General features: G+C 37.6%; 1 protein-coding gene across 1 annotated transcript in view; it reads right to left on the minus strand.

Moving 5' to 3' along the window:
* UNC13C (unc-13 homolog C) overlaps positions 1 to 15,401 on the minus strand; it is a 1,717,543-nt gene that overhangs the window by 218,701 nt on the left and 1,483,441 nt on the right. The window contains exon 48 of the mRNA XM_081513848.1: positions 11,386 to 11,519. Coding sequence (XP_081369974.1) covers positions 11,386 to 11,519 — 134 coding nt within the window. The remainder of the gene's footprint in view (positions 1 to 11,385; positions 11,520 to 15,401) is intronic.

The following is a 15,401-nucleotide window of genomic DNA, read 5'->3' on the forward strand; positions in this document are numbered from 1 at the left end:
TTGGAACGAAGACTGACCTCTTCCAGTCCTGTGGCCACGGCTGAGTTTTCCAAATTTGCTGGCATATCGAGTGCAGCACTTTCACAGCATCACCTTTGAGGATTTGAAATAGCTCAACTGGAATTCCATCACCTGCACTAGCTTTGTTCGTAGTGATGCTTTCTAAGGCCCACTTGACTTCACATTCCAGGATGTCTGGCTCTAGGTGAGTGATCACACCATCGTGATTATCTGGGTCGTGAAGATCTTTTTTGTACAGTTCTTCTGTGTATCCTTGCCACCTCTTCTTAATATCTTCTGCTTCTGTTAGGTCCATATCATTTCTGTCCTTTATCGAGCCTATCTGTGCATGAAATGTTCCTTTGGTATCTGTAATTTTCTTGAAGAGATCTCTAGTGTTTCCCAATGTGTTGTTTTCCTCTATTTCTTTGCACTGGTCACTGAGGAAGGCTTTCATATCTCTCCTTGCTATTCTTTGGAACTCTGCATTCAGATGGGAATATCTTTCCTTGTCTCCTTTGCTTTTTGCTTCTCTTTTCATAGCTATCTGTAAGCCCTCCTCAGACAGCCAGTTTGCTTTTTTGCATTTCTTTTCCATGGGGATGGTCTTGATCCCTGTCTCCTGTACAATGTCACGAACCTCTGTCCATAGTTCATCAGGTACTCTGTCTATCAGGTCTAGACCCTTAAATCTATTTGTCACTTCCACTGTATACTCATAAGGGATTTGATCTAGGTCATACCTGAATGGAATAGTGGTTTTCCCTACTTTCTTCAATTTAAGTCTGAATGTGGCAATAAGCAGTTCATGATCTGAGCCACAGTCTGCTCCCGGTCTTGTTTTTGCTGACTGTATAGAGCTTCTCCATCTTTGGCTGCAAAGAATATAATCAGTCTGATTTCAGTGTTGACCATCTGGTGATGTCCACGTGTAGAGTCTTCTCTTGTGTTGTTGGAATAGGGTGTTTGCTATGACCAGTGCGTTCTCGTGGCAAAACTCTATTAGCCTTTGCCCTGCTTCATTCTGTACTCCAAGGCCAAACTTGCCTGTTACGCCAGGTGTTTCTTGACTTCCTACTTTTGCATTCCAGTCCCCTATAATGAAAAGGACACCTTTTTTGGGTTTTAGTTCTAGAAGGTCTTGTAGGTCTTCATAGAACCGTTCAACTTCAGCTTCTTTGGCGTTACTGGTCAGTGCACAGACTTGGATTACCGTGATATTGAATGGTTTGCCTTGGAAATGAACAGAGATCATTCTATCGTTTTTGAGATTGCATCCAAGTACTGCATTTTGGACTCTTTTGTTGACCATGATGGCTACTCCATTTCTTCTAAGGGATTCTTGCCCACAGTTGTAGATATAATGGTCATCTGAGTTAAATTCACCCATTCCAGTCCATCTTAGTTCGCTGATTCCTAGAATGTCGACATTCACTCTTGCCATCTCCTGTTTGACCACTTCCAATTCGCCTTGATTCACGGACCTAACATTCCAGGTTCCTATGCAATATTGCTCTTTACAATATTAAAGGAAGTCCATTAAGGTTTTGTAAAACTAACTTTGCTAAATAAAAGATAATAATTAAAAAATAAAATCTTTAACCAAATTACTACTTCTCATTCTCTCTAACCTGAGTAAATACTAACCACGTATTAGGTGCTTGCCTGCCTGCTAAGTTGCTTAAGTCATGTCCTACTCTTTGCAACCCTATGGACGGTAGCCTGCCAGGCTATTCTGTCCATAGGATTCTCCAGGCAAGAAAACTGGAGTGAGTTGCAGTGCCCTCCTTCAGGGGATCCTCCTGACCTAGGGACAGAACCCATGTCTTATGTATCTTGCATTGGCAGTCAAGTTCTTTACCAGTAGCTCCACCTGGGAAGCCCACATATCAGGTGACAACAACTGAAATAAGACCATGAAAGCAAAGTGTTGCAGTCTGTTTGCCTTGTCAACTATGGGAATCTGTAGCACTATCCAATAAATGAAAGTGCAACTTTTATGACATCAACTTTTCCTATTACTTCTCCCATTGATTAACCCCTTAGTCATATGGCCTTGGAGAAGGCAATGGCACCCCACTCCAGTACTCTTGCCTGGAAAATTCCACGGATGGAGGAGCCTGGTAGGCTACAATCCATGGGATCGCTAAGAGTCAGACACGACAGAGTGACTTCACTTTCACTTTTCCCTTTCATGCACTGGAGAAGGAAATGGCAACCCACTCCAGTATTCTTGCCTGGAGAATCCCAGGGACAGCGGAGCCTGGTGGGCTGCTGTCTATGGGGCCGCACAGAGTTGGACACGACTGAAGCGACTTAGCAGCATATGGCCTTTCTTGCTGCTACTCCAACTTGCCAGGCTTCAGCCTTGAAACTTTGTACTTGTTACTCTCCTGGTTACAGTTACAGAGCTCTGTTTCTGTCTGCTTTCCTTTAATCATCTAGGCTTCAATTCAAATGTCACTTTCTCCAAGAGTATCTTCTTATCCATTGAGATTGACATATTAGCAACAACCTTCACTTCTGCCAAGTCACTGTTTTTCTATTTATCTTGCTTTACCTTCTTATCAACACCTGAAACATTGTATTATCTGTTTCTTTATATGCCTTGTTATCTAACTCCTCTCCACTCCCTGCAAAAGTATTAAATAACTTTTTTGTCTTGTTTATTGCTGAGTTTCCAGTTTGTAACATACTGCCCAGTAACCAACATTAAGTTAAATGAATGAAACCTTCTAAACCAATGGTAGCAATTACTATCTCCAAATAACAGTGCTGCACTAGACCTACAGAGCAACCAGTTCAGAATTCAGCAGCAGGACATAGAGGGCCTCCAGAGGGAAAAAAAAAAAATGTTTTTTGAAAAAAAAAGGAAAATGAGGAAATAAAAATAAAAAAGATAGAATAAAAGACATAGAAATGTAGAAATGTACGAAGTTAGATTCTATAGAGTTATTAAATGTGGGCCTCGGTTCTGACATTTCTTGCACCTAATCCATAAGAGAAAACTGATCACTTTTGTGTATCCTGAATTTTGGGGAAGCAAAATTTTTTTAATGCAGAAAACTTTAGGAAAAAAAAAAATCTTTCTTGGTTTTTCCTGAGGGCCCCAGTGGGTACACACTTCAAATTTACATTTTTCCTACAGGAAATTAAAACTGCATGCATTTTGTCTACTAGCTAATACACAACTACAAGTGGTGCCATCATATGGCATATCTTACACCTTATACATTTGTAATTATTGTTTCAGGTTTCTCATGACTAGATCCAGATTAATCTTTGAGACATCAGAAGTGTTTCCACTGAGCTGAAGGATTAATGCCCTGCCCTTACTTATGGGATCTTTTTCCTACAATTAATCATTTTGTTAATGTAGACGGTTGCTTAGATTCTGATTCTGCCGCTTACTAAATGTGTGATCTTGGGAAATTTACTTAGCCCCTCTGTCTTCTGCGATTTGGGGATTTTAACAGCACTGATTCTATTGCAATTACATTTAGGATTCAATTAGACATTAAACTCTAAAAATTCTTAGTACAATGCCTGGCTCTAATTAATTTTCCATAGTTCCCTATATGCCGATGACAATATTCATAACATAGATATCTAGTTGTGCATAAATCATCTGGTGAGCATAATAAAATGAAAATCCAAGAGGAACCTTTTCTTTTTTATATGACATGTAGTCAGGGAGACAGAAAGTTGACATCAAAAGTGATTGAATTAGTACAAGTCTTAGTTAGCAATCTTATAACAGTACTCCTGCGCTCTCAGGAAAAAAAAAACAATTTCTTATTTTCTCCAAATAACATATTATTTTAGAAATTTGCAGAGAAACATCTATTTTAAATTTCAAGAAGGCTGTAATTAACATTCATAAAACCTTTCAAAATGACTTATTTTCTTTCTCTCTTTTTTTGTACTTTTGATGAATACTTTTTGGATTTTCCAACTGCCTATTCTCCCCAGTGTAAACCCTATCTTTGCTGAGAAAAGCTGAATGCCGAAGAATTGATGCTTTTGAACTGTGGTGTTGGAGAAGTCTCTTGAGAGTCCCTTGGACTGCAAGGAGATCAAACCAATTCTAAAGGAAATCAGTCCTGAATATTCATTGGAAGGACTGATGCTGAAGCTGAAGCTCCAATACTTTGGCCACCTGATGCAAAGAACTGACTCATTGGAAGAGACCCTCATGCTGGGAAAGATTGGAGGCAGGAGGAGAAGGGGATGACAGAGGATGAGATGGTTGGATGGTATCACCGACTCAATGGATATGAGTTTGAGCAAACTCCAGGAGTTGGTGATGGACAGGGAAACTTGGCATGCTGCAGTCCATGGGGTCACAAAGAGTTGGACATGACTGAGCTACTGAACTGAACTGAAATGTATTAAGGTTATTTTAAAGAAAAAAGCATCATAGGGAAATGTCATGAGCAATTATACAACAGCAAATTTGGCCACTTATATTGAATGGAAAAATTCCTTGAAAGACACAAATAACAAAAACACAATCAAGCACAAGTAGTTTTGGGAGGGGCCAGGATGGCAATGAAGGAACTCCTGAACTTCCCTGTACCCACGGATGCACGGACTGTACAACTACATAGTAAGAAAATCCCACTGAGAGACATCCAGTGGCTCAAGGACTATGGCAAACAAAGAAGTATTTGCCAGTGGGTACACTTCACTTCCTGTGGCTACCCCTCAATGCTCAGCCCAGAAATAGCAGACAAAATTGTCCATTGTCCAGTCTTCTCTGGAGGGATTTGACTGCATACTTTACAAGCTGATGCCTGAAGTTCTGGCTTCTAATTTAACATGCATCTAGAGGCTGACTGAGAGCTTCCTTAGAATCCAGGGGAGCTGGTAGGCACTTCCCCTGCATTCCCTCTCTGGCTTGATCCAACAATAAAACCAAATTGCTAGTACCACCTTGAAAGGAGTTTGTCCCCATATTTAGTGACTCAGCTTTTATGGCTTCCATACAAGGAATGGAATTCCCAAATCACTTAGCTCTGAAAGCCAGTGGGGCTACATTCACATGTTCCACAGGAGGATAGCAAACAAAGAAGCAGCTTTTCCTTAGGTGCAGGAGCACCCTTTCATTTCTCTCCCACTCTCATGACTATCTGCCTGGGATTCCTGTAGAAGCAGCAGGTAAAAATAGCCATTTTCCAATTTCTCCTTGGAAGGAACTTAACTATATCTTTCCCCAGCTCTTCTATGAGGGTACAGTTTCAGCCTGCATCTATGTGCTGACTAATATTCTCTTCCTTGGAACACTGACTGATCTTGGCACACCCTCAACTATGGGGGACAGCCATAAAGGTTTGGGAGACAACCAGGAGTTTCATCTGGACTGATGATGAGACAGTTTGCCAGGACTGCACATGTAATGTGCAGAAACCAACACAAAGAGTGGAGGAAAATGGAAGAAAAAAAAAAGTAATAACAACAAGGAAATATGTCTCAAACAGAAGAACAAGATAAATCATTAGAACGTGATCTTAGTAAGACAGAAGTGACTTACCCTACAGAGTTCAAAATAATGGCCATAAAGATGGTCACTGAGGTCAGAGAGCAAGGCATAAACAAAGTGAGAATTTCAGCAAAGAAAATATAACAGACAAAGAAAGAATCTTAAAATCAATTTGTTACTTAGAAGGGGACCCCATTAAGACTATCAGTGAATTTTTCAGCATAAACTTTGCAAGCCAGGAGGGAGTGTGATGATTTTTCAAAATGCTGAAAGAGAAAATCTGCCAACCAATAATACTCTATTCAGCAAAGCTGTCCTTCAGAATTGAAGGAGAGACAAAGAGTTTTCCAGACAAAAGGTGAGGAAGTTCATCATTACTAGACTGATAGATATATGGGTCAACAGAACAGAGTCTAGAATTAGATTCACACATTTAATTAACAGATTTTTGACAAAGCTGCAAAAGCAACTGGTGATACGATAATTTTTCTAACAAATAGAGTTGGAAAGATAGATAAAAAGATGAAAAAAAAACCCAGAAAATCCTACAAGTTTGTATCACAACATATACAAAAAAATAATTTGATGTGAATCCTAGATCTCAATGTAAGACATCTAGAAGAAAATTGTGGTGTTGCAATTTGAATGTGCTGGATGCAAAGATTTCTTAAACACAAAAAAAACAAATTTTAAAAATGACAGTCAACAAATTGAATTACTCCATCAATTTTTTTTTTAAAGATTGCTAAAGAAACGTAAAAAATGGAATAGAAAGTCACAAAATAGCAGAAAATATTGCAACATTCATATCTGACAGTAGACCTTAACCACTACAACTCGTTAATAAGAAGATAAACATTCCAGTTTGGAAATGGCAAAAGGATTTGAACAGACATTTCACCAAAGAAGATATATGGATTGCAAATAAGCACATAAAAGATGGTCAATATCAGTTCTTAGGAAAGTGGTAAATAAAACCATAAGGAAATATCACTATACACCTAGTTGAATAGCTAAAAGTAAAATGTCCAATAGCACTAAGTGTTGGCAATGTATAAACACTTGGAAAGTATTTGGCAATTTTAAGAAATATTAAATATGTACATATCCCATGATCCAAGGAAAATAAAAATTCTACATCAATTTTTATAAACAAATATTCACAGAAACCTAATCTTGAAAAAAAATCCAAATGTTCACCTTGATCTTAAGCCTAATCCTAACAGATGAATGGATAAACATTTTGTGATGTAACTATACAGTGGAATATCACTTAGAAATAAGAAGAGATAAAGTACCAATACCCGCAAACACCTGAATGAATCTCAAAACAGTAACTAGTGAAAGCAACTAAACAAAGGGATGTACATAATATATTATTCCTTTCAAAAAAGGACACAATTTTCAAACTAATTTGTAGTATTAGAAGGCAGACTATTGGTTGCCTGGGATAGGTTACAAAAGACACATAAAAATTATGAATATCTTTATTGTCTAGATTGTGGTGATGATTCATGCTTCAAAACTAAACAAATTGTGTATGTAAAGTTTCACTGTATTCAGTTATACCTCAATACTGTTCATACTGTTTATGCGGTTCACAAGGAAAGAATACGGAACTATGAACAAAGCTAGTGGAGGTGATGGAATCCCAGTTGAGCTATTTCAAATCCTAAAAGATGATGCTGTGAAAGTGCTGCACTCAATAAGCTAGCAAATTTGGAAAACTCAGCAGTGGCCACAGGACTGGAAAAGGTCTGTTTTCATACCAATCCTAAAGAAAGGCAATGCCAAAGAATACTCAAACTACTGCACAATTGCACTCATATCTCACGCTAGCAAAGTAATGCTCAAAATTCTCCAAGCCAGGCTTCAACAATATGTGAACCGTGAACTTCCAGATGCTCAAGCTGCATTTAGAAAAGTCAGCGGAACCTGAGATCAAATTTACAACATCTGTTGGATCATCAAAAAAGCAAGAGAGTTCCAGAAAAACATCTACTTCTGTTTATTGGCTACGCCAAAGCCTTTGGTTGTGTGGATCACAATAAACTGTGGAAAATTCTGGAAGAGATGGGAATACCAGACCACCTGACCTGCCTCTTGAGGAATCTGTATGAAGGTCAAGAAGCAACAGTTAGAACTGGACATGGAACAACAGACTGGTTCCAAATTGGGAAAGGAGTATGTCAAAGCTATATATTGTCACCTTGCTTATTTAACTTATATGCAGAGTACATCATGAGAAATGCTGGGCTGGATGAAGCACAAGCTGGAATCAAGATTGCCAGGAGAAAATATCAATAACCTCAGATATGCAGATGACACCACCCTTATGGCAGAAAGCAAAGAAGAACTAAAGAGCCTCTTGATGAAAGTGAAAGAGGAGAGTGAAAATTTGGCTTAAAACTCAACATTCATAAAACTAAGATCATGGCGTCCAGTTCCATCACTTCATAGCACATAATGGGGAAACAATGGAAACAGTGACAGACTTAACTTTTTGAGCTCCAAAATCACTGCAGATGGTGACTGCAGCCATGAAATCAGAAGACACTTGCTTCTTGGTAGGAAAGCTATGTATGACAAACAGTGTATTGAAAAGCAGAGACATTACTCTGCCGACAAAGATCCATATAATCAAGGCTATGGTCACATACAGTTGTGAGAGCTGGACTTTAAAGAAGGTGAAATGCCAAGGAATTGATGCCTTCGAACTATGGTGCTGGAGAAGACTCCTGAAAGTCGCTTGGACAGCAAGGAGATCAAACCAGTCCATCTTAAGGGAAATCAAGCCTGAATACTTTTTGGAAGGACTGATACTGAAGCTGAAACCCAGTATTTTGGTCATCTGATCTGAACAGATGACTCACTGAAAAGTCCCTGATGCTGAGAAAGATCGAGGGCAGAAGGAGAAGAGGGCATCAGAGAATGAGATGGCTGGATGGCATCACCGATGCAATGGAAATGAACTTGAGCAAACTTCAGGAGATGGTAAGGGACAGAGAGGCCTGGCATGCTGCAGTCTATGGGGTTGCAAAGAGTCAGACATGCCTGGGAGACTGAACAACAACAAATGTGAACATACATGTGCAAATAAAGAAACATGCATCAGTGGAAATCTCATCAAATTAGACAACTGCAAACATTGGTGGACTCAATGGACAAGAATTTGAGCAGATTCCAGGAGATAATGAAGGACAGGGAACGCTGGCGTGCTGCAGTTCATGGGATTGCGAAGAGTCGGACGTGAGTGAGCAACTGCACAGCAACAACAAACATTGGCCACTAAGGTCACAGCTTGCTATCCAAGTGAGTTCACTTAAAACACAGACTTAATGATATGAGAAACAAATGCCTTAAGGAATTTTGGAATGATATGGAATTTTGATTCTTTAAGGAATGATCCTTAGTAAGCAAAAATCTTTAGAAAATTTTCAAAATCTGAGTAAATATAAAGTACAGATTCCTAACAGAGGGATGACATTCAGGTTTATTTGAGCTAGGTTTTCATAGAAAAAAAAAAAATGACTCTAAACTCTTACACTATAAATAAATAAAAAGCAAAGCAAAGACATATCTTTTTTTGTGTCATGGCTTGTTTTTATACTTAGAATACTCAATTTAGCCCATAATTTAAAATTTATTTTTGGCATAAGTAAATATATTCCCTCCACTTCCTTTAATACTGTAACAAAAAAGGAACTAAAATCTTTGTATATTTTTAATGGTATATGATTAAAAATGACTCTGGGAAACTTTGATTCCATGATTTTATAATGTATCTTTTAACATCACATTCTAATTTATGATATTTGGTAAATGTAAAAAATTTTTTGATTAAAAATAAAATTCTTTCAAATAACTTTTAATTAGCATTTCTCAGCAGATATCTGTCTTCATTCCATGGTCATTTATCAAGTGGCCTACCCCAGCCCAAGGGCACAGTCTTGAAGCAAGTTATTAATTTCCTTTCCTTTAGGAAATCTACTCTGTCTTCAAGAAAAGTCCAAAGAATAAATGAGAAAACAGCTCAAAGCCACCCAAGATGAACTGAAGATGTTATATGTTAAAAGAGCAGATCTAGTACTGAGCTATCAGAAGAAATAAAAGAGCAAAGTCTCTATAGATGCTCATCATGATACACTCTGGCATCTGGCAGAAAAGGTGGGTATAAGGGAAAAAGGGAAAACAAAAGTGTAAAAGCAAACCTGATGATGCTATCACTGCACACCAGAGAGAACCACTTTCACCACATTTAGGAGAAATTTGGGGCAGGTGAATATTGGTGGTAAAGAAACATAAAAGGATAAAAATTAGAGTATTTACATGTATTTATTCTATAACTGAAATTTCAGTTGGATTACACACAAGCTTTTTGACCCTGTCTTGACCAGTATAGAAAATGAGAAATAATAAAACCAGTTTTCCATATTAAGCCTGAATGTACTTCATGGTTTGTCTATTTCTGCTATTCCTAAAGCATTTCAGGTATGACCAATAAGTCAAAATACTCCCTTCATTAAGCAGACTGCAAATGCCTGGTTGGCAGAGTCAGCTGTTAATTTGGTTGTATAGCTCTCAATGTGTGGGTGTGAAATAAATCCTAAAGGTGCAACATTAAAGGTGGACTGAGTCTTGGAAATTATGTAATAATATGCCCTTATTTTATATATGAGGAAACTTAGACCCAAGGAAATTAGATAATTTGTCCAAGGTCTCATAGCTAGTAGAATTTTGGTAAGTTGTTCATTTCAGACTCTTCTAGAACAGCCATGAATTTTAATTGATCTGCTTTACTACCTTTCCAGTTCCAGTTCAGTCACTCAGTCGTGTCTGACTCTTTGCAACCCCATGAACCGCAGCACGCCAGGTCTCCCTGCCCATCACCAACTCCCGGAGTCCACCCAAACTCATGTCCATTGAGTTGGTGATGCCATCCAATCACCTCATCCTCTGTTGTCCCCTTCTCCTCCTGCCCTCAATATTTCCCAGCATCAGGGTCTTTTCAAATGAGTCAGCTCTTCACATGAGGTGGCCAAAGTATTGGAGTTTCAGCTTCAACGTCAGTCCTTCCAAGGAACACCCAGGACTGATCTCCTTTAGGATGGACTGGTTGGATCTCCTTGCAGTCCAAGGGACTCTCAAGAGTCTTCTCCAACACCACAGTTCAAAAGCATCAATTCTTCGGCGCTCAGCTTTCTTCACCGTCCAACTCTCACATCCATACATGACTACTGGAAAAACCATAGCCTTGACTAGACAGAACTTTGTTGAGAAAGTAATGTCTCTGCTTTTTAATATGCTATCTAGGTTGGTCATAACTTTCCTTCCAAGGAGTAAGCGTCTTTTAATTTCATGGCTGCAATCACCCTACCTGCTTTAATTCATCTGCATAGCATTTATAAATTCTATGCATGACAGCATAGGCTTAGGTTATTTGAGAAAATGGGCTTGTTCTCTTAAATACTGCATTAAATTTGTTAAATCCAGCATATACAACTATTTTGAAAGTATTATGTTTGGGGCCAAACCCTTATTATTAAAACGTCACAATGGAATATGTTTAGTATGAGCTCTTTAACATTCTTGTAAGTTTGGGGCAGAGGATGGCATTTTTCTAAGACAGTAGAAAGAGGAAAGTTTTCTACATCAAATAAAAATAAATTTGGGGGAAATATTTGTTTCTATATTGAAATAATCACCCTCTATGGGGCTGAAACTAAAAATTCACACTATCACTGAATTGATGTTTATTGATAAAAGTAGAAAATACCTCTTTCTATAGCTTAATTTTGGACAAGTCTGTCATTGTCATGAGAGTATAAGCTGTACTTCAAATAGTTTACGTTTCCTTAACTTTAGCTGCACAAAATCCATTTATTAACAAAAAATGTACTTACTGATTCAGGACAGGAGTGTAGGCAGTTTTATCCTCATCAATAATAGTGACCATCAGTGTAATAAGCTGGGGCCAAAAATCCAAATTCTTGGTGGTTGGTCCCTGATCTTCCCGAGGAATGTCCTGTTTCTTACTCTGCTCAGAAGTCAGGCAACATGCAAAAGAAAAGGTTAAAGGGCATGAGTTTAGTTAGAAATCACTGTCAAACAGGAGGATCAGATAAAGAGAGTTATGAACAACTCTCAGACCATGCAAGCCAAAGTTAGTACATTCAGGTTGTCTCTCTTCATTGAATGGCATCCCACAGGGTCTAGTCACAATGGCTAGGCTTGAATTTCTGAATGCTTTGGTTCTGGAATGGAGGTTTATCTTCCTCTATTGCAGTTTATGATCTTAGGAATTATTATTATAGAGTTCATCCCTTTAATGTGACTTCTTCCAAGGCAAAAGGTTGAATTCTGTGTGTACAATGGTGTGTGTGTAAAATTTGTCCTGCCTTTTTTCAAAAGTCACACTGGTGTATGTGGGCAGAACTCAAGAAAGGCTGTCTGGTTACAAAGTCATTACTGTTAAATTCTACAGATATAAAGTTATGTGAATGGACTAGAACTCTCTCATTCCACTCACAAATACATCTAAGTTAACTCTAACTTTGTAAGTCTTTTTTTTATATGCATATAGGTGTATTTAAATCATATTGGAATCCTTCTAAATTTATCATGCTGAATGAATTCTCCACTGTCACCTCTAGAAGGAGTGTTGTCTGAATGATCTAAATTTACAGTGACATCAAAATAGTATAATACTTTTGAATGTTTCACATATAAACTTCATACTCAACACACGTAATTCTTTTGAACATACAGGTAAGTTATTCTGGTTGTTTTGTTTCATTGGGTATTCTTCTTACAGCACTTCTTTTACATTTACTTTTTAAAATCAGGAAAAAAGATGAAGATGGAGACAATTTTCACTCAAGTATATAAGTGGGAAGCATATGGCTTCCTTGACTATTTTTGCTGAAGTATTTATAAGCTTGGAGGTCCAGGATATTTGAAAACTCCAATTGGTAGCTCAGGAAATTCATGGTCTCTCATACAAAGGTGGATTAGATTTTATTTGGTCCAATCATTTGGCTTCCCTGGTGGCTCAGTGGTAAAGTATTCACTTGTAATGCAGGAGATGTGGATTTAATCCCTGGGTCAGGAAGATCCCCTAGAGAAGGAAATGGCAACCCATTCCAGGATTCTTGCCTGGAAAATCCCATGACAGAGCAGCCTGTCAGGCTACAGTCCCTGGGGTCACAAAAGAGTCGGACATGACTTAGCAACTAAACAAGTATCATTTGTCTTACTTAATTACCCATGTCTTTTCCAAAGATCAGCCACCCTCTGCTGAATGACTATAGGCATATCTTCTAATGATGCCCAACATATGTAACCAGATTTAGATGAGTCATCACACTATCACTGTTCTCACTGCAGTTAAATATAACCCTGTATTGTTACAGACCTCATACAAAGACTATAATGTACTTTCAGGGACTTAAATTTTCCTAGGGTACTTTCAAGTGCTGTTAATTTACCTTTAAGCTCAAAATGTAACACATTAAAAGCTGAAGACTGAGACTAGTCAAAAGACTAGTGGCTAGCACATATTACTTCAAATTGCCAGAATGAACTAAAAGTAGTCTTCAAAGGATCTTAATAAACCTTATGCATCTGGCCCCTGAGAACCATTTTAAACTCTGCAGCCTTCCTGTTTTAATTCCTCAGGTACACCCATGCACATCAGAAGATATTTAAGAAGAAAAAGGCAGCAATACAGGCAAACAAATGTCTAACTTCTCCAATTATTAAGTTACATTGTCTATGGAAGCTTGTCTTTCTTTTATGAACAGGAATTTATTATGGTCACAGTAATGTACTTATTTATTCATTACATTAAACTCAATAAACTTCCCTCTCTATGATGTAACCAGAAATCCAGAGAACCTGGTGAGTTGTAAAGATTGTAAGTAAAATTAGTTCTGATGGCCATGGTGAACTATCTGAGAATACCATCATTAATCATCTTGATGTGTATACAGCCAAACTATATGCCTAACTTGTTTCAAGTAATGTGATGAAATAAAAGTAAATGACTATGAAAAACATGTCTAACTCCAGAGTCCCTTATCATCATTTTGCAGAGTGAACTGGGAAAGGGGAAAGACCAAAGTAGTTGAATACACATTAATTCCAAAGTCCCTTAACTGTCACAAAGTATACTTTCATTCCTTTTTTAATACCACTAAAGGATTATAGCTGGTAACATTATTTTGCGTAAAATTCTATATGATGCATCAGAATAAACCAAATGATGCTGTCATTAGTTTTTATGTATCACATATTGGTATCACAAACCATGCTTTATGTATTTTACTAGTGCATTTTAATAGACTGCGTGTTTACAAGGATGGAGTACAACCATGTGTTTGGTTGGCCAAAACATTCTTGCATCTTGTGGAAAAACCCAAACTAACCTTTTGACCAACCCAATACATAAGAATATTCACTTGATTGCTTAGGAATTCAGTTGTTCTAAGTTGTTGTTTAGTTGCTAAGTCATGTCCAACTCTTTTGTGACCTCATGGACTGTGTTCCGCCAGGCTCCACTGCCCATGTGATTTCCCAGGCAAGAATACTGGAGTAGGCTGCCATTTCCTCCTCCAGGGGATCTTCCCGACCCAGGGATAAAACCCACATCTCTTGCATTGGCCAGTGGATTCTTCTGCTAAGCCACCATGAAACACTTTATTACTATTTGACAATTTTACTAGAGCATTTGAAATTATGGTTAGAAAAATTAATATAATGGCAGTGGAAATTCTGAAAGCTAGTAATAAGTACATTATTTACTAAAACCTCTATTAATTACTATTTATCATAAGAAAAATATTTAAAATACATATTTATATTGTATACAGGTATAATATATAATTTAACCTAAACAAATAAAATACAATAGGTTTATAAAACTACGACTTAGTATACCTGTCAATTTTAACATTGCCATTAGTTCTATAGTGACTAAAAATTATCTTGTTAACAGATAATTGAGGAAAGGTATGTGAAAGAAAGATTGTGAGAGCATAATGGGGAGATAATTTTTTAAAAGTAGAAAGTTACCAGAGTGTAGGATCAACTGAGAAAAGCTTCTAGTTGTTATGTTTATAAAGGATATTCCAATACAAGAAACTTGTACAGACAAGCTGATAAGATGTACATTATACTTCACAATATCAAAGAAGAAAATATGAAGATACTCCATTAAGAAGAGATCAATATACAGAGAGAACCATTATATGAAAAAATTTTGAAATAATAGATGATATCTTCATGGTAGTAGGAGGGAGCAACACTTCTAAGGTTGCTATGAGGTATTTCTGTGCCATCCCATCTATTTGTTCTATAAGCATATTTTGAAATACCTCTTCTAAGGAGTCGGCCAGACAAGGGTTGGGGGAAGATTTTAGCAAAATGATGCAAGGATAGGATATTTAAATACAAAAGCACACAAAGCTAAATAGAGAATTACTAGTAATGTAAGGCTTCAGCTTTTTGACAAGTTTCTCTAAGCATATTAATGAGTATCATATACACATACACACATACACACACACGGTCCATGCTCAAATTGAGGAAATGTTTGCTTAAACAAATAAATTATTTCCAGACTTCTTGTAGTAAGATGTTAATATGCATCTCTAAGACAGTGGTTTCCAAACTTTAGTGTTTCTTAGCATCACTGAGAAGGTGTGCTAAAACACAGACTGGTAGGCTCTACACCCAGAGTTCCTGATTCAGCAGGTCTAGGGTGAAGCTTAAGACTTTGCATATATAATGAAGTCTTAAGAAATTCTGGTGCTATTGAGAATCAGCACCAGTTGAGAATCAACTGGGACAGTGTGAGAATCAATACTCTGAAAGTTATCAACTGAACATTACTCTCTCAAATGCATTTGAACTTGATAGA

Source organism: Giraffa tippelskirchi, chromosome 7 (assembly GCF_054371585.1).
Source record: "Giraffa tippelskirchi isolate mGirTip1 chromosome 7, T2T-mGirTip1v1.2.pri, whole genome shotgun sequence".
In the NCBI taxonomy this organism is placed as follows: Eukaryota; Metazoa; Chordata; class Mammalia; order Artiodactyla; family Giraffidae; genus Giraffa; species Giraffa tippelskirchi.